Genomic DNA, 23626 nt, shown 5'->3' on the forward strand with positions numbered 1-23626 from the left:
GGACGTTCGGATATAGGGTTGTTTGTTTATTTGAACGCACCCTACATTCTGAGTCCCAGGAAAGACGCACTGTGATTGGTCATTTGAGTGGCAGCGTGCCTTCCACACTTCCGCCCTCCCCTTTTCACAGCTCACTCCAATGAACTGCAGCCGCTAAATCGGGACTTGAACCCGCGTCACAATGTCAGACTGCAGGGCCGACTGGGAGAAATGCGGGGCCCTGAGCGAGGTCTGTCCGAACCCCCCCCACCCCCCCCCCCACCCCCCCCCCCCCCCCCCGCCGCAATTTTTTTTTACTTGCACGCGCACGTGTGCGCAAACGATTTTCTGTGGCTGTGCATCTATAAATGCTATGGAATTAAGCAGCAACTCTACCTCTAACACGGTTAGACAGAAGCATATGTTTATTCTGCTGCTTTTATTGTACACGGCCACAAAGCAGACTCCTGCAGAATGAATGCAATAGCTGGATGGGACCATGTATTTACTTCACTACTACTAGGCTATCAATCAGACACAAGATCGTCATGTTGTCAGATGAGGGGATTTCTCATAACTTAGTAGAACATTACCCTGGCCTTACCTCGCGCAGATATGATGCTCTCTCTCTCAACTCTCTCATAAGTAAGTAACGGAAGGGAAGGGAACGCTGAATCAAGTTGTAAGATCCCGTGTCTCAAAACTAGATACAGTAAATCCCATAGCCCGAAGGGACAGTCAGCCGTTTCACTGGTTGTTGCTGGTTGTCAGGGAGATATCACAGCCATCTTTGACAGGCTCTGTCTCCGTCCTGCAGATTGCGGTGTTTGTGTGAAGATTTTATATGAAAACAAAACTAAATCAATTAACCAAGCCTAGCGCGGGGCCCTTGCAGGTGCGGGGCCCTGTGCGACCGCACCGTTCGCTCTACCCTAGAATCGGCCCTGTCAGACTGGATTACCAGGTGCCCAGACGGCTTCCAACCTGGCATATTTCTTTCTTTCTTTTTTTTTTCTTCTTTTTTTTAATCTTTATCCCATGAGTAGTCCAAGCCACTTCTTTTCACCTAGTATAGAGACCAGGATTGTCCCTATTTCGAGCGTGTCATTATATTGTCACAAATTGTCAAATATAGTCAAAAACTATTCTAAAAGTTTACAAATAGTGAACAACGCAATTAACTCACAGTTGTGAGCTTGTAGATCATCCTAACATCACAATTAACTCACAGTTGTGAGCTTGTAGATCGTCCTAACATCACAATTAACTCACAGTTGTGAGCTTGTAGATCGTCCTTTTCTGTTTGTACAAGATGTACAGTTGTCGTCTAAAGTTTACATACACTTGTAAAGAACATGCATGTCATGGTAGTTTTGACTTTCCAATCATTTAAAAAATTCTTATTTTTTTGTGATAGGTTGATTGGAGCAAATAGTACTTTGTCACACAAAAAAAAATCCCAAAGATTATTTTATTTTTATGGGTTTTCTTAAACTTTTACAAAAATCAGCTGGGTCAAAAATATAAACACAGCATTGCTAATGTCCCTTGGCCATGTAGAAAGTTGTGTCAATCAAATAAGCAAGTGTGCAGCAATTGTTTTTAAGTATAAACTGTATGTCCCACTGGAAAGAGACCCCGGGGCAGACCAAAGACCAGATAGGGTAATTTGTTAAAAGTTTAAGAAAACCCATGAAAAATAATTATACTGTACGTTATAAGTGTATGTAAACTTTTGACCACAACTGTATGTACAGTACTATACACTATGTCTTAAAGGGGTACTGTCACCTAAAGGGGTTGAGGGGCAGATTACACTGTGACATGAGCTTCTCTGAAAACGGTCTGAAACAGTCTGAAGCTCATGTCACAGTGTAATCTGCCCCTCGCCCCCCCAACAACAGCTGACCAGTACAGTAAGTAGTCATACTGTCAGGCAGACTCAGGCTATACAGAGTTACAGACAATTAATTTGATTGACTTATAATTACGCATCCCCACAATGTCATCATAAAAATATTATTATACTTGTTTTTTAAGATGATTCTTAAAGTGACAGTAACCCTTTAGGTGACAGGCCCACTTTAAGTGTTCAACATGTCTGAAAAAAAGTGCTTGTGTGCACGACACGTGTTAAGTGTCTCCTCAGCTTTCATTTGTACTGTTACTACTGTACAGTAAGGAGAACAGAAGCCGGTCACAGCATGTCTCCATTATCTAAACTCCCATCGCCTGCGCCAAGATGCACGCATAGCGTGCCTGAGGCTGATTCCTTTTTTTTTTTTTTTTTTTTGTAAATGTAGATTATTATTTTATTGCCAAGAAAAGTATCTCTGTCGTTTGGGTTAGGTCTTCTCCCCCAGGTACGGGGCCAAGGGGCTATCCTTTTACCACCTCCGTCCTGGGGGGGGGGTTACTAGACAACCCCAGGGTGCAAGTGAAGCTCTTATTAATTATAGTAGATGTGTGGAGGCAACAGTGCAGTTAAATGATGTAATATTCCTCTGACACAATTGGCAAAACATGTCACAAAATGGAACCAAGCAACAATATTCCACTGCCCTGTTTCTGTTTTGTTGGATAAAAAAAAAGCTTAGTTACTACAGTATGTTCTATTCAATTACTTATATGATTTATGATGATCCTCCCTTGACATGAAATGCCTGCATATTGCTGGCCATGGATACAAGTGCAACGTATAATGTATGACGTGCAGTCATACATTTCCATGCACGGTGGCTACATGGCTAAAAAGAGCACATCTTTCGACCACATGGCTGGTCTTCATCAGGGCAAGCCGTAACTCGTCCCTAAACACTAGTTTCTGTTAAATGCGCATTTCCTGTGGTGAGTTGCGTCAGATGCGACTTATCACGTAGGTAGCGTGACTGTTTCCATCAGAAACCTTGAGTGCACATATTGTCCGTATAAGTCAACTGTCATGACAGTGGGTGTCGTACGCACTGGTATGGTTTCCATACAGCAGAGAGGAAACTGCCATGGCTCTCGGTTCTTTCATGTCTAGACACCTCTGCATTTTGTAATTCTTGTAATTCAGTTGTCTCAACACCATTCTTTCCATTGCTGCCAAATTGATTCATGATGATTTTTCCATCTTTGACTGTGTTATTATAAGTCTGAAAGTATTTATGGCAGAAATCCAGTTTCTCATTGCTTCACATTGAAGTTGCTGAATTATCACATGACCTCTAGGGATGGGACGATAAGCGATATTATCGTTTATCGTGATACAAAAAAAACGATAATCGTATCGTGGAGATTTAATTTATGGTGAAATCGTCCTCGTCATGCACTGGGATCAATTCATATTTTATTTGCCGAGCTGCATATCCGGTACCACTTTAACCCTCTATTGGTAACACGTACTTATACTATACGTACTTGATCCCATCCCTAATGACCTCATATTTACACTTTTGTGGAGTTCTTGCCATGAGAAGATGTGGGACAAGAAAACGTGTAATTTACAAGATAAGATCACTATGTTAGTGAGAGAAGTTTCTGTGTTATTTCTCAAACACTGTTCTCATTTAGAAAGGTAGTTTATTGGTTGAAAACTACTTTTTCAGAAAGGGGAGTTTGTCCGTCTGCATGCACACTAAAAACTCATGGGTCATTTCTTGACCCAAATCATGAGTCATTTGTGTTAGGTCAAATTTCGGGGTCATTTCTCAGAGCCACAACCCTTCCTTGAGTTATTGGGATATTATTTTGACCCAATTCCAGGGTTGTTCGAGTTAGGTAATATTTATCTGGGGGTGACCCGTTTTTTGGGTTAGTGGTAACCCATATACTTGGGTCAGTGGTCTAGCTTTGGGCCAATCAGGGGACAGGCACCATAAATCTGTTTGCAAAGCATGCTGGGAAAAGCATTTGTCTAGGTTTCCAGAGACATTTTCTAAGCTGTTGGGAGCTAAAAATGCTAAATATGTCATATCCATGTGTCTGTCTCGGCAAGCTGACTGTCATATGTCTGAATTTGATTTGTCAGTATCTGAGCCGAAACCCTAACCGTAAGTGCTTGGCTGCTAGCTTAGGGTTGAGCTCTGAAAGAGAAGAACTCATGGTAATTTTGAGATTATTTCGTTTATCTTCTCTAAACTATTCTGATTATAGTATTATCAACATTGTTACATATATATTTAATTATGCACTTTTATGTTGATATTACTAAACTTTAAACAAATCATCTGAGAAGAAACCCTGAAACATTTCTGATTTTATGTTAATGTCAGATAATATTGGCATTGTCATTCTCCAGACCATGCATATGTAGGTTGTATTCATTTAGCCCACTCAACCCAAAACTTGGGTTATATTGACTACAATCTTGGGTCATTTTAAACAAATAATTTGGTTATTTATTTGACCCAAATTATGGGTCAACATTCATAACCAAATTTCTTGAGTTAAAATAACCAAACTTGGCATCGGTCCCTGTTTGACCCGTGAGTTGGATCAAAAATAACCCAAGTTGAGTTGTTTTTGACCCAGCAGTTTTTATGCTCGCAAGCATGCACACTCACTCGCAAACACCCATTTGGACTGACTTGAACGTACTGTGGTGAACAATAGGTGTATGTACTGTACATCTTGCTGCTTAATTGAATCAAAATAGAGCTGCGAAGTTTGACGTCATTTACGCATCCTACCTGGTTCCCTTTTTTTCCCTATATATTTTTCCTATATATTCCTATTTTTTCCTTTTTTCATATTGCGTCATATAAGAACTGTGTTCCAAACATAAGCAAATGATCTCAGCGGTTTGACTCATATGGATATGAAGAATCAACTGATGGTGAGAAAACGCTAATGTTACTGTCGCCAAATTAGTTACATTTTCACCAGAAACGGACTGTATCAAATAGGAGTGACTGACTATCATAAACCATACAGAGCCACCTCCCCGACAATATCGCGGTCGGAGACCGTTTGTTTATTTTTGGACCACAATGCTTATATGAGACGATTTTAAGATGACTCTGTGTTATTCTCCATAGATAAATTACTTCCGCGAACCAGGGGATGAGCAAGCGACGTCATGACTTCGTTAACTATTATCTTTAATGATAATAAGGTATGAATCTTCCCTTAATTTTTTCTCCTCTCTCTCCTGTCAGGTCCAGGTCCAGGTTGCCAGTTCTCTGGCTGTGGCCCAGCTGTTGGCAGATGATGTGGACTGTCATGTTTTCCCGTTCAGGGAGTTTGGCAAGGGACGCATCAAGAAGCTGCGCATCAGCCCCGATGCCTTTATACAACTCAGTCTGCAGCTGGCCTACTACAGAGTGAGACACACACACACACACACACACACACACACACACACACACACACACACACACACACACACTAGGGCCGTCACGGTTATGACTTTTTATGTGACGATTAATAATTGCGATTAGACGATTATGTAATAACTGTGACAGGCCTACACACACACACACACACACACACACACACACATACACACACACACACACACACACACACACACACACACACACACACACACACACACACAAACACACACAGGTCCCAATGGTTTTACACAGATCAACCTCCACCTTCACAGTTTTTCTAAATCTCTTTGGTTATTTTAAATAATGTCTTACTACATGTGTCAACAAAATTAAATCCATATGCAAAAAACCAACAACCCTGCAACATTGAAAAACCCTGTCCCTTTTTGTTTGGTCTGGCCAGAGCTTTTCATCAACTTCGATCTGGTGTTTTCCAGTTCCAGCTGATAACCCCAAATCACAAGGTGTTCTCAGGCCTGCGACGTCCCTGCCCTACCTGGTCCTCGGTCCTCCCCGCTTATATAAGCCATAGTGTTCTTTCGGTCATGACCCACATTTCATGACCATAGTTGAGAGCAGGAACGAAAACTGACCGGTAGATTGAGAGCTTTGCCTTCTGGCTCCGCTCTCTTGTACCTCTTCAGTTTCTCGTCCCCCTCTTCATCCAGGACTGTTGTATAAATGTAGTATTTGGGATATGTCTGATTTTCATGTTGCCATATTTAGTAGCCATTTTAGAAAAGCCATAAGCCACACAGGGCTGTGGTTTCCTCTAGATTTTAGAACAGTTAAGATGGTCTCTCAACATCTTAGGCATTCGATAGTAAACCATGGCCTCACGTGTCTCATTGCTTTAATAAACATATTAAAAACACCTATTAAAAATGTGTTTTATCGCTCCCCCATCCACTCCTCTCTCCTCCATCTTCCCTAACTTCTCCTCTATCTTCTCCTATCTGTACTCCTCCCTTCTTTGCCTCTCCACGTCTTTCATGTCTTTCTCTCTCTCATCTCCTCCTCTTCCCCTCTTCCTCCACTCTCCCCATCTTCCGCTGTTCTCCTCCTCTCTCTCTACTCATCTTCCTCCTCTCCTCTCTCCCAGGATCGCGGTGGTTTCTGTCTGACCTACGAGGCCTCTATGACCCGTCTGTTTAGAGAAGGTCGCACTGAGACTGTCCGCTCTTGTTCCAACGAGAGTTGTGCCTTCGTCAAAGCCATGGAGGCTGGAGAGGTAAATGACCAGAACTGCTTGTTTCAACCTGGCCTCCCTATTTTGGCCGTGACATTTTAGGCAAAGATTTCGAATATGCACACTCCCTGGGTGCCAGAGCAGAACCTCTGCCCCCAATTTTTCACATGAGCCTGTTACAGCGCCACCAGGAGGAGGGTTTGTGCACAAATCTTTTTTGGACCGTACTCCTACAGATTTTATCAAAATATCATGCAAATCCACAGTATCTCTAAAGTCAGAAAATGCCAAAATGCTACTAAGAAATGCCAAATCAGCCTCACAGTGGCGCTATAATCGGTCAATTTGTGTTTTTACCTATAACTCCACCGATCATTGTAAAACTTTGAATGCGCAGGAAAAACCTTTGCCCTGCATTTTTCACATCTGCTTTTTTTGCACCACCGATTTCAGATCAATTGCTCCAGCCACTGAGGAGAAACGCGGTTTCAGACACTCACTCAGACATCTCCAAAATTATAGTATAGATGTGGACTTTTTCTGTTAAGCACGTGTGCTTCATTTCTGCTCTGTAAAGCACTTTGAGCTGCATTTCATGTCATGAAAGGTGCTCTACAAATAAAGTTTATTATTATTATTTATTAATAACCACAAGGCCAACAGTACAGTAAACATTTCGTAATTAACATTGAAAACTGACTCCTGGAAAGTCATTCACTTCTGGTCAACCATGTGCAGCAGTGAGCTTGTTAATATTTGTTTCATAAGATGATCTGTATGCTGAAATATGAAACTGTTAAACATAGTTGTCATTCAGATATGTATTATGAGCTTGGCTCATGCAGTGTACACTACGTACTCAACAGAGAATGAGAACTGTGGGTGGGTGCTTCGCTACACCAGTGGTTCTCACACCCTTCATGTCAAGGACCCCCAAAATGATTTGCATTTGGCCGCGAACCCCCCATATGAGATTTTTGCCAGGGACCCCAGAAGGAGATTTATAAAAAATAAGACTAATCTAAATCAATTATGAATAAATTATTATGTTTCAATAGCCAACATTATAAATGGATAAAGTGGTTGAAATGATTGTGATATATGTGCTATGTTAACTCATTAAAAGCCAACCCCGCGATGTCGCGGGAAAAGTAATAGAGTATCTATAGTGCCATCCACGCGATGTCGCGGGAAAAGTAATATATTACTGTAACGGCGAGTAAAAATACCTAGTACAATGGCCGACGCTCCGGAGACGAAATCCGCGCTGATTTGTCATCATCACGGCTCCACGAGCACACAATAGTCATCCCATAACATTGAGGTGGACGGGCCGCCTCATCTTTAATGTCCATTATCTCAAAACTACACTTTAGAAGCGAAGATGGAGGCAGATGCTCGCTTATAAAACACATGTATAAACGCTACGAGCCGATCCAGCATGGCTCCACATAAACAATGATCGGTTCAGTCGAAGGATCCGATGACGCCAGACCGGAAGTACTTCCGGTGGCCTTCAAAATAAGACAAAATAAGAGAACGGCCGTGAATGGGGGGGGGTGGGAGGCACTCTGGATATTATAATCCGTTAATGTCTGAGGCTTTTAATGAGTTAAGTACTTTTACTGGGGACCCCATGGAACCCCCACAAGGACCCCTGGGGGTCCCCAGACCCCACTTTGAGAACTTCTACTAGCACTACTTTTTACTCCACTACAATCTTTAAGATATTATTTACTGGGAATACTGGGCCCTTTTTTAATTTTTTGCACGGGTGGATTCGTCTGATTCCAGGCTATCACACATGCAGTCATGCACTGTAACATGGATGTTTTCCAGACTTTAAACGGTGTAAGTGTATGCATATACTGTACATGTGTAACGGAGGTGATCCGAACCTCCCCACCCGGCTTTGAACCTGGGTCTCCCGCATGAAAGTCCAATATCTTAACCATCACTCCAAAGGGACATCCCTATGGAATGAGGGCAGATACTAGACTTTTGAGGCTTCAGGCTGGGGCTGCGACTCTCTCTGCCACACTCACCCCCCTTTGACCTCCTCCTACGGGGAAGCCCGGATCCGGGTCACGGCACCAATGTAACAGAGGTGATCCGAACCTCCCCACCCGTTTTTGAACCCGGGTCCCCCGCATGAAAGTCCAATATCTTAACCATCACTCCAAAGGGACATCCCTATGGAATGAGGGCAGATACTAGACTTTTGAGGCTTCAGGCTGGGGCTGCGACTCTCTCTGCCACACATGTATCTAGGCAAAGGTCTGGCTCAGTAGGACCTGATAGTGTAATGTCTGATTAAGCGCAAACAGCTCAATGTGTGAATGGACACCGTAATTGTATCCCGCTATTTTTATTAGCTATTGAGATATATTCAGTGATTCAAACTTTAGCGAAAACACAAAGAACACTTCTTTCCAAGCCTGGAAACCGAATCTGCCAGTGTAAAAAGAAAAAAAATATATGTATATTAGTCTGATATTAATCAGCCATGCCAGGCTAACTCTTTCTTGCCATAGGAATTTTACGAGATGGAACTTACTGCACACTCTGTAAACTGAGACCTTGGAGTTATTTGTCCAGCATGCTTGGCGGACAGCAGCTTTTGATTAAAATGAGTTTGTAGACAATGAGTTGTCTTCAGATGGCTGTTTGTGGTAGAAGTGAACGTTTCACTAAAGACCATAGAAGGTTTGATCATAGTTATTAGTAGTTGTACTGTACGTTTAAGATGAACACTCGTGTTGCCTATTTTTATGAATACAATGTACTTGTGTCTGTATTTAATTCCTGTATCCCCCTTTGCACCCTCTTATAGACATTTGAGCATGTTAATTACTCTTACACAAATCCAATAATGGTTCATTGCAGCAGTTGGTTTGGGTGCATTAATGGGGATGTTCTGTGGAAGGAAATTCATTACAAAATATATTGTATTTGATCCTTGTATCTTCCTGACGTATCCCCTTGCCTAGTCGAACAATGTGAGAACACGTCTAGACACAGGACGTTCTGCTGTTGTGTGTTGTGTCAAAGACAAAATGTACAATATGTGAACCACATGCTCCCACATCTGGGTAGCGTTATGTGTGCCTTCTATCCTCGTATATACTTATGGCTCTTGAATGACATGCTCGCTTTGTGCAATATTGCTAAGGTTCAAATGCAAACATACTCCTATATTCTAGAACTGTAGGTTTTACTTTTTTTGCATACATACAAGAGGCTCGGGGCGCCTGCTGACCTACTGGTCCAGACTTATACCACTTAGGCATTGCCACATATGCATTGATGCCTGTCGGTGTCGCCGTTTCGATTCCTGATCCGGGGGACCTTTGCTGCATGTCACTCTCCATCTCTCCCCCCATTTCCTGTCCGTCTACTTTCCTATCAAATAAAGGCATACAAGCCCCAAAAAACAAATCTTAAAAAAGAGGCTCGCTGTGATGCACTGACTAGTTTGTTTTGGTGTAACAGGGGGCGGAGTGTTGCGGGCAGCTATTCCGACAAGCGGCCGAGAAACACCAGAACCTCTACCGATTGGCCATGACGGGAGATGGGATTGACAGACACCTGTTCTGTCTGTATGTGGTGTCCAAATACCTGGGTGTGGACTCGCCCTTCCTCAAAGAGGTAAGATCGTGTGGCCATTGCTGGCGGTCTTTACTTTTAAGCATTTGGCACCCGATCATCTCCAGAGCGACAAAATGCAAGGTCAGAGGAAGAGCCATGAACAATTCTTAAACAACAGGTTAAGTGGATTTCAGTGTTAACACATTGGATGCCTAAGACGTCACGTGGTAAAGGCCCTGAGGTTGTGGGTTCGAATCCACCGTGGTGCAACTGACTTTGTAGGGTAGGGCATCTATGTACTGTAGATACATTTGGCCCGTGTTTGTGTAGGGAAGTCGGGCGGGGAGGGTGATATTGGTCATTGCATGTGCTCCTACAGGCTGGGGTGGCACTGTACTGTATATACAGTACATAATAATAGTGTGTGTGTGTGTGTGTGTGTGTGTGTGTGTGTGTGTGTGTGTGTTCTCACTCACTCACTCACTCACTCAAACAGATGACTTGTTCAGGTAGAATAAAACTGAGAAATCTCTCCACAGGTCCTGTCAGAACCATGGCGACTCTCCACCAGTCAGACTCCCGTTCAGCAAATGGAACTCTTTGACCTGAAGAACAACCCAGAGTTCATTTCGCTGGGCGGCGGATTTGGGCCTGTAAGCTGTGTTTTACATTTCATTGTTGAACAACTTTTACATTTCATTGTTGAACAACTTTTATTGTTACCAAATTGGCAGTCGGTAGTCCTGAAATACATGGATATTACATTATTTAAAAAAATGATCAATGCATGACTACAGTGATGAATAAAATAAAAATCACACCGGTGTTAAGTGAGTGGTGCTGATGATAGACATACATGACGGGAGGGGGGGGGGGGGGAGGGTTAGCACTGCTCAAAAACAGACAAAACTAAATAGATTATCGATCAAATTATTAATAAAATAGATCTTCAATTAATTAACTAGAGAGCCTATGTATGGGATTAGATCGGTCTCCTTTAGTAGTGGTCAAACGTCACTCGGCATGTTCTGTGAATCACAGTACACTGAATGTTTTGTACAGCCGAAATTGATGAAGACATCAACTGTATTTTCTTTCATTTGCTTTTGAACACACATTTTCAATATACAATGAGTATTGCTTTATGTACTGATCAGTTTGTACTGTATCCTGTATTCCACTATTGTCTTCTGTCTCTCACGCTCCTATCAGGTGGCTGACGATGGTTACGGAGTGTCCTACATTATTGTGGGAGAGGACATGATCAACTTCCATGTGTCATCAAAACACTCCTGTACTGAGACAGTAAGTATCACATCACTCAGTTTCTGCCAGTGTGACAACAGTCTTACCGATCTGGATGAAATCTATGTCCAGTCCCTTATGTATAATCTATCAGATATTGTTCCAGTGTGTCCTGGATCACCATGTTTTGTTCCTTTTTCTCATTTCTATATGAGAGCAATTTTTTATTCACTCACAAAAGTTCAGCTGATCCATCACACAAGGGACTAGCTTGTCAAATACGAGATCTACACGCTGATAAGGCGTTGAGATGCAAAGCCTTCTAAGCTTGTAGATCTAGTCTGTTTTTTAACAAGCAACATCGTTGTACTAAGGATTTCTTTACGCGTAGCACATGGCCCCGCAGTGCATGCCTTTTATGGTGTTAAATGGTCATGGAACAATGCAAAACCATGGGATCCACCACCACCATCTTATTCAACTGTTATGTACCAAAATTAAGTCACTACACAGTACACCCTTTCATGATTGAATCCCATGTTGGTGTTTGGTGTTGGTTGTTTAGGAGCAGGGTTACTCTAAAATATTCTAGAAAGTGTGCATACACCCAGAGACAGTTTTATTTCAATTATTTCAATTTGTTTTATGTTTTACGAGACAAAATGGGTGGAGATCACAAGTGATGGCCGTCACTTGTGCTCTCCACCCATTTTGTCGCGTAAAGCATAAAACAAATATAAGGTGTTCCCAATGCAGCCACGCCCAAATATGGAGTGCGTTGTCTAAATATATGAAACCTGCGAAATTGGTTCAGTTCAGCATATACTCGAGTGGTACATTGCGGTTGCATTCAGTTTCTATTACAACGCCATTACGCCAGTCTTGCGTCACAGGTGACGTGGCAGTCAGCTGATCATTGCCAACCTACTTAAAGCCTGCTCAGTTGTCTCTTCCTCCTGCCTTGCTGATTGGCTGCTGGCACTTGCTTGCCCCCACCGCCTCCCCAGCACCACCAGTAGGCTCTGCTGCTAATTCTGTTCCCCATGGGGGGTGTTTATATATTTATATCTCCCTGCGCCTAATGGTTATTGATGTTCTTCTGTGCTGCGCTGAGCAGGGAGAAGCAGAGCCTGATGCCAAAATAAATGTGACATATACACACTTGTATTACTCATTTATAATGATAATAATAAACATTGTTTCAATCCTTATCGTGAAAAAAAAACATCACAAGGATGCAACTGGGACGTATCATCAGTGATGTAGCCTGGGGTCGACGGGTGTTTCGGGTCTCGCAACATCATACACCCTCGCCCAGGTGACCCAGCCGGGGTTGATCAAGTCCCGACTTACGTCCCAGTAGCTATCCACGATCAGTCCTGTTAGGGAAAGACAGGGTCACTCAATGTGCTGCACCGGAACTACTCTGCCGGGATTGGGGGTACTATTCTGGCGCGTGGAAGAACTAGGCTCTATGGGTTGACTCCTGGCCGGGCTCCTCCTACGTCTCACCAGGTCCTCTCCTGCTCTCACCAGGTTCAGAACCTGTGCGTTGCACCAGACCCCAATCCAAATATTCCATTCAGCTGCTGCAGTTGAATGGCCCTCCTAAAGGCCTGACCGTGGATTTGTTGGGTTATCTGACTGAACCTACTGGAGATATCTCCGTCGTTCACCCCACCTCATTCATCTCTCCCTCACTCCCTCCTCTTCTTTCCTCACCATCTTTACTCCCTTGCCTCCCTCTCTCCCACAACTCCTGCTTTTGCGCAATACAATAGAAATGTTGAAAAAGAGATATAGAAATTGGAAAAATACATAAAACAACATGAAACATTAAAAGGATCTAATGCAGGGTTCCCCAATTAGTTTTCCCCAAGGGCGGAATTATGTCTAGGGTACCAAGCCGAGGGCCACAACATTGCAGGGGGCGACGGTGGCGTTCCCGCTACTCCAGCGACATTTCAGATATCTTGTATGTCCAAAACCGTTCGTTTTGCATTTATCATTTAAAAAATGATTTAAACTAGTAAAACAGCCGATCTACAAGCACACAACGCCTCGCACCGCGAGGCGTTGTGTGCTTGTAGATCTGCTGTTTTCACTACTTTTGTGAGACAGCCTTGTATGATGAAGCAGGGCTTTACTTTGCCAAAGAACGTACAAATTTGGAGATACAAGGTTTCCACCCGACAACGACGATATACTTGTGTTTGTGCTGCTCTTATACCACCATTATTACTGGGGTTGGTGGGGCCCAGACAGTAGCCCCCCACGGGCCGCCTATTGGGGAACCCTGATCTAATGATTGAAGGTTGACAAAAATACTCCTTTTCCCCTCAGGACTCTCACAGGTTTGGGGCCCAGGTCAGTCGTGCCCTTCAGGACATCCTGGCACTCCTTAACTCTGTTACCAAAACGCCCTCGTCCTCCAAAGGCCCCGGTCAGTCTAAGAAGAGCCTCTGAACACGGATGGACACACCTCCAGAGACGAAACCGTGATAACACTGAATCGACCTAACAAACCGACTTCTCAGCGCACACAGGGTTTGCCTCTCTAGAACAATAATAATTGTTGGTGTTTTTATAACTAACATGGGAACCCTCTCAGACCACAATCCCAGACCTACAAGCAGGCAAGTATGTCTTAACAGAGCCTTCGAAATATTCAGGGTGCTTCAGAATGTTGAGTTTCAGATCCATTTCACACAACAAATGTCTTAATTGCGTCAAGGTTTTAAAAGTTCTCCTTTACACACTACTCCCCCCACGCCATTCAGATCGTATTTATGTTCAGCCTAGATTTTATATATACAGTATATACATGTATGTGTGGTTTATTTTTTAAAGTAATCCCTCCAGAGGCTTGGAAGAGAGCCAAGGGAAGAGAGGGGGAGATAAATCTCAATGATGGTGAAAAGGGAAAGAGTTAAGAGCTGTTTTGTTGTTGTTTTGGGTTTACTGATGTACGAAAATTGCGTGAAGGTTGAAATCCACCTCTTGTTAAGTGTTTGTTTTTATTGCTTTTGATGATGATTCAGTAATACTTTAGAATAAATATGCCTTTTCGAATAGTTGATTTACAGATCCTTCACAAACTATTAGTGTGTTATTAATTACATGTTTGTTAAGTAAAAAGTAAAAGTAGTAAAAATATGCCTTATATAAATGGTAAACCAGTCATTAATATTACTTAATAGTTTGTAAATGATATATAAAATATTTATAATTCTAAAGTATTGTCGATGATTTATTTCAGGGGCAGGGAAATTAATCAGGGTCCATCCTCAAAAGCAACCCAGCGTTTATCTTTAATTTTTTTCATGTTTTGGGATTATTTTTGCAAAGCAAATCAATCCTAGTTCAAGCAGTTTGCAAAATAGTTTTTAAGTAATACATTCACCTGGGTTTGGTGACTGCTGTATAACACTGGAGAGATTTATTTATGACACCCATGGAATGATGGATGGAAGAATAGAAGTTCAAATATCTTTTTTACTTACTTTTTTTTTTATCAGCTCAGATAATTGGCCTAATGAGAGCTCAGATGTTTTAGATCATTTTGAGGTTGCACTTGATTCTTCTGGTATGGGGTTGTGATTTACTTAACCTAAGAAGATGATGCATTGTTTCTAGAAGTCCTAATAAACCCAGAGCATCTCAAGGATATGGTCAATTAATCTACTGAACATGTACCGTATGTACATGACTGCCAGATATAGTCTGTAATGCTTTGTTAAAGTTTATTTATACAAGTTAGGTGTGTATGTGACTTTTCACAAGTGGAGAAATTTGTTTAGATTTGGCTGTGGGGAGATGGAATCTTCAAAACGATGGAGAAATGTGTTTAGATTTGGCTGTGGGGAGATGGAATCTTCAAAACGATGAAAAACTATCACATTACAATTTTAAGCTAAGTATAAAAGAGTGTGTGAAATATATAAAAAGAAATGCCTTTATTGGTCTGAGATGAACACTTTTGTTTTCCACTTGACACTGCATTTCAAAGAACTGATGTTTAAAAATGTTTAGTGTTGTTCATTACAGTATGCTTTCCTTCAGTGCAATTCCTTAAGGAACCTTTTTTTTGTTTTTGTTTTTTTGTCTTGAAGTGTATTTTTTCTTTGTTGTAAAAATAATGTGCTACTCTTGGCTGCTGTTGGTGACATTAGTCTATGTTCTTGTGAGCAGTCTTGTAGTGGTGCAAAATACAAGTAAACCTCATGGCCACACACAGGATTTAAATGTCACATCTGTGAACGAATATTCATCGTAATAATGCTTAACAATGTTATACTATCCCAATAATTTGCAAAGAAATCAAGGTAATTTTTAAGTTACTTGCCTAATTTTCATGGCTCTCTCGTTTAAACAAAAGCTTTTTGACAGCTGCTGCTAAATTGCTATTGTTGTTAATGCTTAATTAAATTTGGTTGGCTTCTATACTCTCCACTACATCCCTGTTCACATGCAACCAAATTGTATTGTATCTCTTTGTAGAGATTATTATACAGTAGGAATTCAGAATCACCTCAAGTCTCATAGTGGCTACCTTATAACTCGGGTTTAACACAACGCATAACCGCTTACTTCCTAAACAGTTGTCTGTTGTCCTACATTTGTAATGTCAGCCAGATAAAACAAAGGTCTCGTGAATTCATCCTTTTTGGATTGGAGCCTTTGCAACTTGTAGTGGAAATTATTTATACGACTGTCAATATGTAATATTGTGTATTTCCCAAACTTACTGTATGCTATATTAGATTAGTCACCTTCCACATAAGACTGACTCGACAGCAGCTGTGATTCATACGAACAGCTGCCAAATGCTGACTAGCTCCTGTACGTCACCAGTCCATATGGAATACTCTTCACAACAGAATTGTATCTTTAGACACTGTTTATTAGACACCCCTTCAGCTATTCTTGTAATACAGTCTCCTATAAGAGGAGACTGGCCTGGCAGTCAGGAGGACACTAGCATGCGTGTACCTCAGAGTTCTAACTTTGTTGTTAAATAAACTAGCCCTTACCCGTTCAAAGATATGAGCTCCGAAATGATGTGCAGTGTGTGGGGTTATGGGATGTGCACTGTGCACACAGTATATGAGGGATGGAAAGTAACTTTAACTGGTGCTTGCATGCTAATATGTAGGAGCATCAATGTAAGAAATACACGTTCCATTTAACGGCTACAGAGATACTGTGTACCGATCTGCATGATTTTTGGACAACATCTGTAACAGGGCCAGAACCCCCCCCCCCGCCCGCCCGCCTGCCTGCACACGCCCCCCCCCCCCCCCCCCCCTGTGTGTGTGTGTGTGTGTGTGGGTTTGTGTGTGATTGTGCATGGCCTGAACAACAGCGCCCCTCCCTTAACATGTGTGGTCACAAAAGGTACTGTAGGCTAAATAGATATAGATACACCATAAAAATGCTAATATACAGCATACGATTTGTGAAAGTGACAAACGGGCTTCACAGTTATGTCAGGTGTGTTCATATGGTAATGGTGATGCGATTTCAGATCAATTGCTCCAGCCACTGAGGAGAAACGCGGTTTCAGACACTCACTCAGACATCTCCAAAATTATAGTATAGATATATTGTATTCATTGTCACTCTACCTTGTGGAAATTCAATTTAATTTCTGGTTTAGGAGCCAGTCAGCATTTGGCAGTTGTTCGTATCACAGCTGCTGTCGAGTCTTATGTGGAAGGTGACTAATCTAATATCATACAGTAAGTTTGGGAAATACACATTACATATCGTATAAATAATTTCCACTACATTAACATTCAGTAGCAGCTTCAGAATGTTGCCTTGTTTTTAGGGCTATAGGTTGGAAGATGTTTAATTTCATGTATGTTTTTGGATATTTTTGTATTTCTTGTTGAACCTAAACTGGTACTCTCGCCGCTTTCTTTTTGGTGATGCTTAAACAGTTTGACGAATCTTTGGGTACTGTAGTTTAATACTTGTTTAAGTAATCTAATAATATCCCTGTTTACTGTTTTTACACTCCACAAGAAACATCTTATTACTGTCGCTGTCAATCGTTTGGATTTTAATGTTTATTTAAATGTCAATTGTGGATTTTGCCTTTTAGAAATGGTGATAATGGGCTGTATAAATTAAAGATACTTATATCCTACAGTTTTTGGATGTCATTATCATCTCTTGCAAATAGTATTGTTTCTCAAAGTGGGGTTCGGGAACCCCCAGAGGTCCTTGATGGGGTTCAAGGTGGTCCCCCAGCAAAATGAGTTAATATAGCATCAAAACCACTTTAACCCTATATACGCAGGCTCTTTGATAATAGCAGATCTACAGCAGATTACAAGCTCAAAGCACGTTGAGTTTGTAATCTGTACGATAGAGTGCATGTTAGAAAACAAACTATCAAAACATATTATTTCTGCTCTGGACATAATATCAGTGTTTTCTTGGAAATACAGAATCCAGCCAGCTGTTTGGCCCACATTGTGTGCAGTGGGTGTCACACAGCACAGTCAAGATTACCCTTGATAGGAGCCCCCAGTACTAGATGTCTTGTTGTGTTATATCAGTACACAAACTCATTAAGTGTTATATCAGTACACAAACTCATTAAGCCAGCTAGTGAAAAAGGAACAATGGAAGTCTTCTACTCTGTTCAAATGATTATCTTTGCACAGAGTCTGTTGGACAGAGTACAGCAGAGCAAGATAAGCTTGGGAGCAACCTAAGACGGCAGTTATTGCATCATTTTCAGTCTGAAAATGGTCTGCTATAAAAATCTGCTATACCAAGCAAAAACGTTTTGCCAGAATAAAAAAATTCTTGGACAAAACCAGAAAGTGTAATCCAATATGCCCTTGGAGGTGTTGCATCAATCTATCCTGCCTTTACCTATACCTATAACAGTAGGTAACATCTGGCTTTGTCCGGGAGCAAAGCGTGGCCTACATCTTGGCACATGTATGGGTCACATGTATCAAAACACCATCCCACTTCCAGCAGTGGAAACTTGTGATTGGCTGAACCGGAGGTAGGGAGCGCTCCGTTGTGTTCGCCTGGACCACGCAGAGGTGATGAAAGTCGGGGGGGGGGGGGGGGGGGGGCGAAGATGTACTATTCTGTCCATAACGGCATATAACTCGGTAACGGCGCTGAGTCGGCTCATGCGACCGTCGCAACACTCGACACGGCGACTACCGCTCGCTCGTCGGTGTCTCACGTGGCTCATGGTCGCCTGACACGCCGCACCTCTGTCATCTCCAGCGAAAACAATCGATCCGCCCTTGGTCCATTGTTGGAACTGGGATGGTGTTTTGATTTACGTGACTGGGTCACATTGGCCAAGCTTTGTGGGAGGCTTAATGAAATTAACCCATAAATAGCACTGGTCACTTCACCATAGGGTGTGATTTTGATGTATTATTATTATTAACACAATTATTAGGCTTTTATCATTTAATAATAATGTATTATGAATATTAGTATTATTAATTATGAATAATCATAAGGTTGTAGGAAAAGACCATTGTGGCCGAATAGGCCTAATATATAGCGGTGCCAATAGGACCCAGACCCAGTCTGAGGCCAGGCCAGGCAGGCCTCCCAGCTGTTCAGGCCCTCCAGCATAAATTGTCTCACAGTAGTTGTCACTGGTGCAATGGGGCCTCTAGGGGCCTCTAAAAGAGTCTAATAAAGCCTGCCGCCCTACGTACGTCGTACGTCATACTGGGGATTCGAGGAAAGTCTGTCAGTTGCCGTCTGGTCTGTTCTTCATTAGGTGGATGTGGGCGGGCGGTAGCGGCCGTGGGTGTGGGTGATGGAGTTCAGTTCATGTCGGCAAACAAACTATCAAAACATATTCTTTCTGTGCTGGACTTGATATCGGTGTTTTCTTGGGAATACAGCAGAATCCAGCCAGCTGTTTGGCCCACATTGTTTCCACCACATTTAGTGTGCAGTGCCAGTGGGTGTCACACAGCAGTCAAGATTACCCTTGATAGGAGCCCAGTACTCGATGTCTTGTTTGTTGCAATGCAATCCGTCAAGCCATCGTCAAAGAAAGGGGAACGCCCACTCGTCTGTCCCTCTTCCTTTGCTTAAGCTTAGACTCTGTCTCGAGAGAATGGTTGCAATGCAGCCTCTCCAGAGCGGCAAACCCATAGAAAAACTCATTAAGCCAGCTAGTCTATGGGTTTGCCGCTCTGACATCACTGTGATTTCAGGGGAACCACACTAACAGAATCCCTTTTATGCCCATGGAGATCCCTGATCAATATTCCCTGTCATCAATATTACACCCATATCTAACAGGATATTCATATGGGAATGCCCATATATGGAGGCCACATTGCCCACATACCAAACTTAGCCCATATCTGTGTGGCTGGTTGTAGAGAGAGACAGGGATCTCCATATGGGCATACAAGGGATCGAATAACTGAATAACATGTTTGGGGTCTCACAGCATATCTCCAGTACATGGATCTCCATATATGGGTACCAGGGGTCTCCATATATGGGTAACTGGTCCGATATATATCACTGGCCAGATGGCCAAGACATGGCACGAGGTCGCTTGTCGCCCTTAGGCGTCTTACTGGTTATTATTATTGAGCGGTGCTCCTGGAAGGAGCTAAGCTCTGGCAACATCTGGCTTTGTCCGGGATCAAAGCGTGTCCTATCTTGGCACAAAGCGCTCAAAGTTTGTTGTATGTCCAGGGTCACATTGGCCAAGCTTTGTGGGAGGCTTAATGAAATTAACTCATAAATAGCACTGCTCACTTCACCATAGGTGTGATTTATTATTTAGCATAATTATTAGGCTATTATCATTTAATAGCCTACTATTGTATTATGAATATTAGCCTATATTAGTAGCCTATTATTAATTATTAATAATCATAATAGGTTGTAGGAATTAGGAAAAGACCATTGTGGCCAAAGGCTATAGGCTTAATAACTGTACCAATAAGAGTGTAGGCTATGTCTCCCAGACCCAGACCCAGTCTGGGCCAGGCCAGGCAGGTCACCCAGCTGTTCAGGCCCTCCAGCGTAATGTGTCTTATCATTGGTGCAATGGTGCCTCTAAAATGATTGTAGCCTGCCGCCCTACGTACGTCGTACTGGGGGTTGGGGGAAAGTCCGTCAGTTGGCGCCTCGTCTGTTCTTCATCAGGTGGATGGATGGGTGCGTGCATGTGGGCGGGCGGTAGCGGCCGTGCGTGTGGCGGGAGTTGAGAGTTGGGGGCTTTTTAGTCCTCTTCCTCACACCATCAACTCCGACCCACTGCGTCCTGGCGCAGCGTGTGGGAAGCATGGTGATGGTGGTATGTCCGCATTGTCCGGGGATGAGATCGCTTCGAGACAGACGAAGGGGGCGGATTAATAGTAGGCTATATGTAATGCGACAGCGATCATGAAATCGAAAGTAGTATTGATTCACCACAGAGGAGTTGGAGCATAGCCTATACCCCACCACTACCACGACGTACGGTAAGATTCAGATTAGAAGAAACACATTTTCCTTTCATGGTGTTATTCTTATTCTTATTCAATAATAAATTGCTGCATGGTGTTGAGCAACAGCTTGAACTGTTTCGAGTCACTGGAGTTTATGGCGCTAAATAGTCCGGTCTTTGGTGGGGGTATGCGGCTGTGCAGACCACATGAAACGTGTTGCGCTTCAGGCAGCGGCTGATCTGAGTGTATAGCGGAGCCTACATGCAGATTCGACAGCCTACTTGGGATTCCACGATGGGTCTGATTCGTCAATAGGCAGCAGACCTATTATTCGCACCTGAATTTGCTTTAGGGTTGTTTGGCAGTGTTGGGAAAGTTCACTTTCTACATGAACTAGTTCAAAGTTCAGTTAGGCTAACACATTTTAAAATGAACTAGTTCATAATAGCCTACAACATTTTGACCTGAAGTTCATGGTTTCAAAAAATGAACTAGTGTAGTTCTTGTATTCTTCCAATATGTAATTATTATTTGTCAAATTATTGACACAGCCCATAGGCTATAGAACCACACACAGCAATTATTTCATCCAATTGTATTGAGATGCCCACAATGTTTAGGTGCCCACTCCTCCTGCACCCCTTTGCAATGTGAAATGCAATGGTGTAAAGTAACTAAATACATTTACCTAAGTAATTTACTGAAGTCAAATTAAGAGTGGTTAGTAGCAGCTTTGAGGGTGGAGGGGAAAAGGCCAGTGGACAGGGAGCACGGAGCAGTTAACAATGTTTAAAATTGTGTCCAATTGCCTGTAAAATGTCCTTAAAAAAATCAGGTATGAATAGTAGACCTATCCAGAGGGCAATCAGAAGATTTGATCTATAATTTTTTTATTTTTTTCCCAGGCTAAGTAAAAAAAGAAAAGAAAAAAAAAAACTGATCAAAATGGATAGGATAGCAGGATACTCTGGACTCTGGGATGATCTGCTGTCTGATATAGCCTCAATTTTGGTTGTGAATTGTTGAGTTGTTCCTCGCATGTTTCTGGTGAAGCTTCCAGGCTGACTTCATGGTGGTGGGCCGATGCGTCTATGGTCTGAAATAGGACTCTGGGGTTGTGAGTGACTCTGTGAGAACTGATTAAATTGGAGAAATATGAATTTCTTGCCTCCTTGACAGTGTTCTGATACGTGGCCATGCATTGTCTAAGTATGTTAAGGCAGTGGTTCTCAACCTTTTCACTTTCAGGCGGTGACTCTCAAAATAATCATATTTTAACTGGGGACCCCCCTCCACCCTATACGAGCACTAAGAGTTGAGGCATTGCATTTCGTATAACATTCACATGGTTCTATTGTGAAAACAGCAGAAACAGCAAAATCGGCTATTTTCACAATTTCTGCCTCTAATATTTGACAATTTGGCCAATGTTTAATTTGTCATTTTTAAAAAGTCCTTAAATTGTCACTTGAGAAATGTGCAGATACAGATACCCTCTATACACTTAAACCTCATGTTGTTTTGTAAAAACACAAAAAAAAAAGAAAAACCATAAAAAAATTATCTGGGGACCCCCCACAATAATGTGGGACCACAGGTTGAGAACCACTGTGTTAAGGGACACATCTTGCTTGTCTTTTCGTCATCTCCGTTCAGCTCTTCTACAACTGTTGTTTGATTTCCCTTTTGTGATCATTCAGCCAGTGGTGGGCATTCGGTTTTGGATATTTGGTTTTAAAAGGTGACATTTTGTTAAGAATATTTGTGCTGATACTGTTAAAATAACATACAAGGTCATCAATAGTGTTGCGACTGAGGGGAGATGGAGGGAGCAGCCAGGAAATCCTGCTGGAACCGAGAGGCAGAGTTCATATTAAAAACACCAGAGTAAGAGGATGACAGGGGCTTAGGATGGGAGCAGCGTTCGAAAGACCACTGCTTTGTGATCAATTGGCCGAAACTCTCTAATGACAACATTGTTTAGAGAAAAAACTGTTGAGAGCACCAGCAGTGTGTGGCCCCTAATATGAGTGGAACCAGTAACTTTTTATTTATTTATCTATTATCTTTTTTATTAAGTGAACAAACCAGTAACTGATTGCAAAAATTAAAGTCACAGATAATTTGGACCCTGTCGTACTGAGGCTTAATAAGTGATAAAAGTATTAGGGGCCTATGTCGGCCGACGGGAAAACAAGATGGCACTTAAAGGAGTAGTTCACCTTCAAAATGACTTTTTTTTCCTATTGATTACTCATGCCATGGAGACTTGAGTTCAATAATATTTTTTTTGTATATTTTACATTCCCAAGACAAAAATTTGATTATAGTAAATTTACCCCCATTCATTGATTCCGGATGGGGACCCAGCCGGAATCAATGTGGGTACATTTATTGTAATGAAATTATTGCCTTAGGAATGCGACTAAAACTGAAAAATGTTGTTGAACTTAAGTCTCCATGACATGAGTAATCAACAGAAAAAAAGTCATTTTGGGAGTGAACTACTCTTAATATAAATTAATAGTTAAAGGGGAAGACCACCCATTTTCAATATTGAACTATGTCATTAATATACCTTCGAGGAGTTGTGTGGAAATAAAAAAAAGTTCCCCCTCTTCTGTGTTGCCTAGAACTGGAGGATTGATTTTGGGGTTTGTATTGTAAAGTACAACTTGATGACATCACACATTGTACATGACATAGTTCAATATTGAAAATGGGTGGTCTTCCCCTTTAATATAGTTAATATACCAAGGTGGACTCATTATTGGGATACATCAATTCAAAGACTTGTTTCACACAAATATGCAGGTAAAATCATTTATGGATTTAAGAACAGAATA

At 42.0% G+C, this 23626-nt stretch overlaps 1 protein-coding gene across 1 annotated transcript in view; it reads left to right on the top strand.

The window, feature by feature from the left end:
- Positions 1-13788, top strand: part of LOC308283857 (carnitine O-palmitoyltransferase 1, liver isoform-like) — a gene marked incomplete at both ends in the record, with an annotated part of 45729 nt that extends 31941 nt beyond the window's left edge. Inside the window, 6 exons of the mRNA XM_080724358.1 lie at positions 5121-5285; positions 6403-6531; positions 9982-10137; positions 10617-10730; positions 11290-11382; positions 13666-13788. Coding sequence (XP_080580484.1) covers positions 5121-5285; positions 6403-6531; positions 9982-10137; positions 10617-10730; positions 11290-11382; positions 13666-13788 — 780 coding nt within the window. The remainder of the gene's footprint in view (positions 1-5120; positions 5286-6402; positions 6532-9981; positions 10138-10616; positions 10731-11289; positions 11383-13665) is intronic.
- Between the last annotated feature and the right edge of the window lie 9838 nt (positions 13789-23626).

Source organism: Nannobrachium achirus, assembly GCF_963921795.1.
Source record: "Nannobrachium achirus genome assembly, chromosome: 4".
Classification (NCBI taxonomy): domain Eukaryota; kingdom Metazoa; phylum Chordata; class Actinopteri; order Myctophiformes; family Myctophidae; genus Nannobrachium; species Nannobrachium achirus.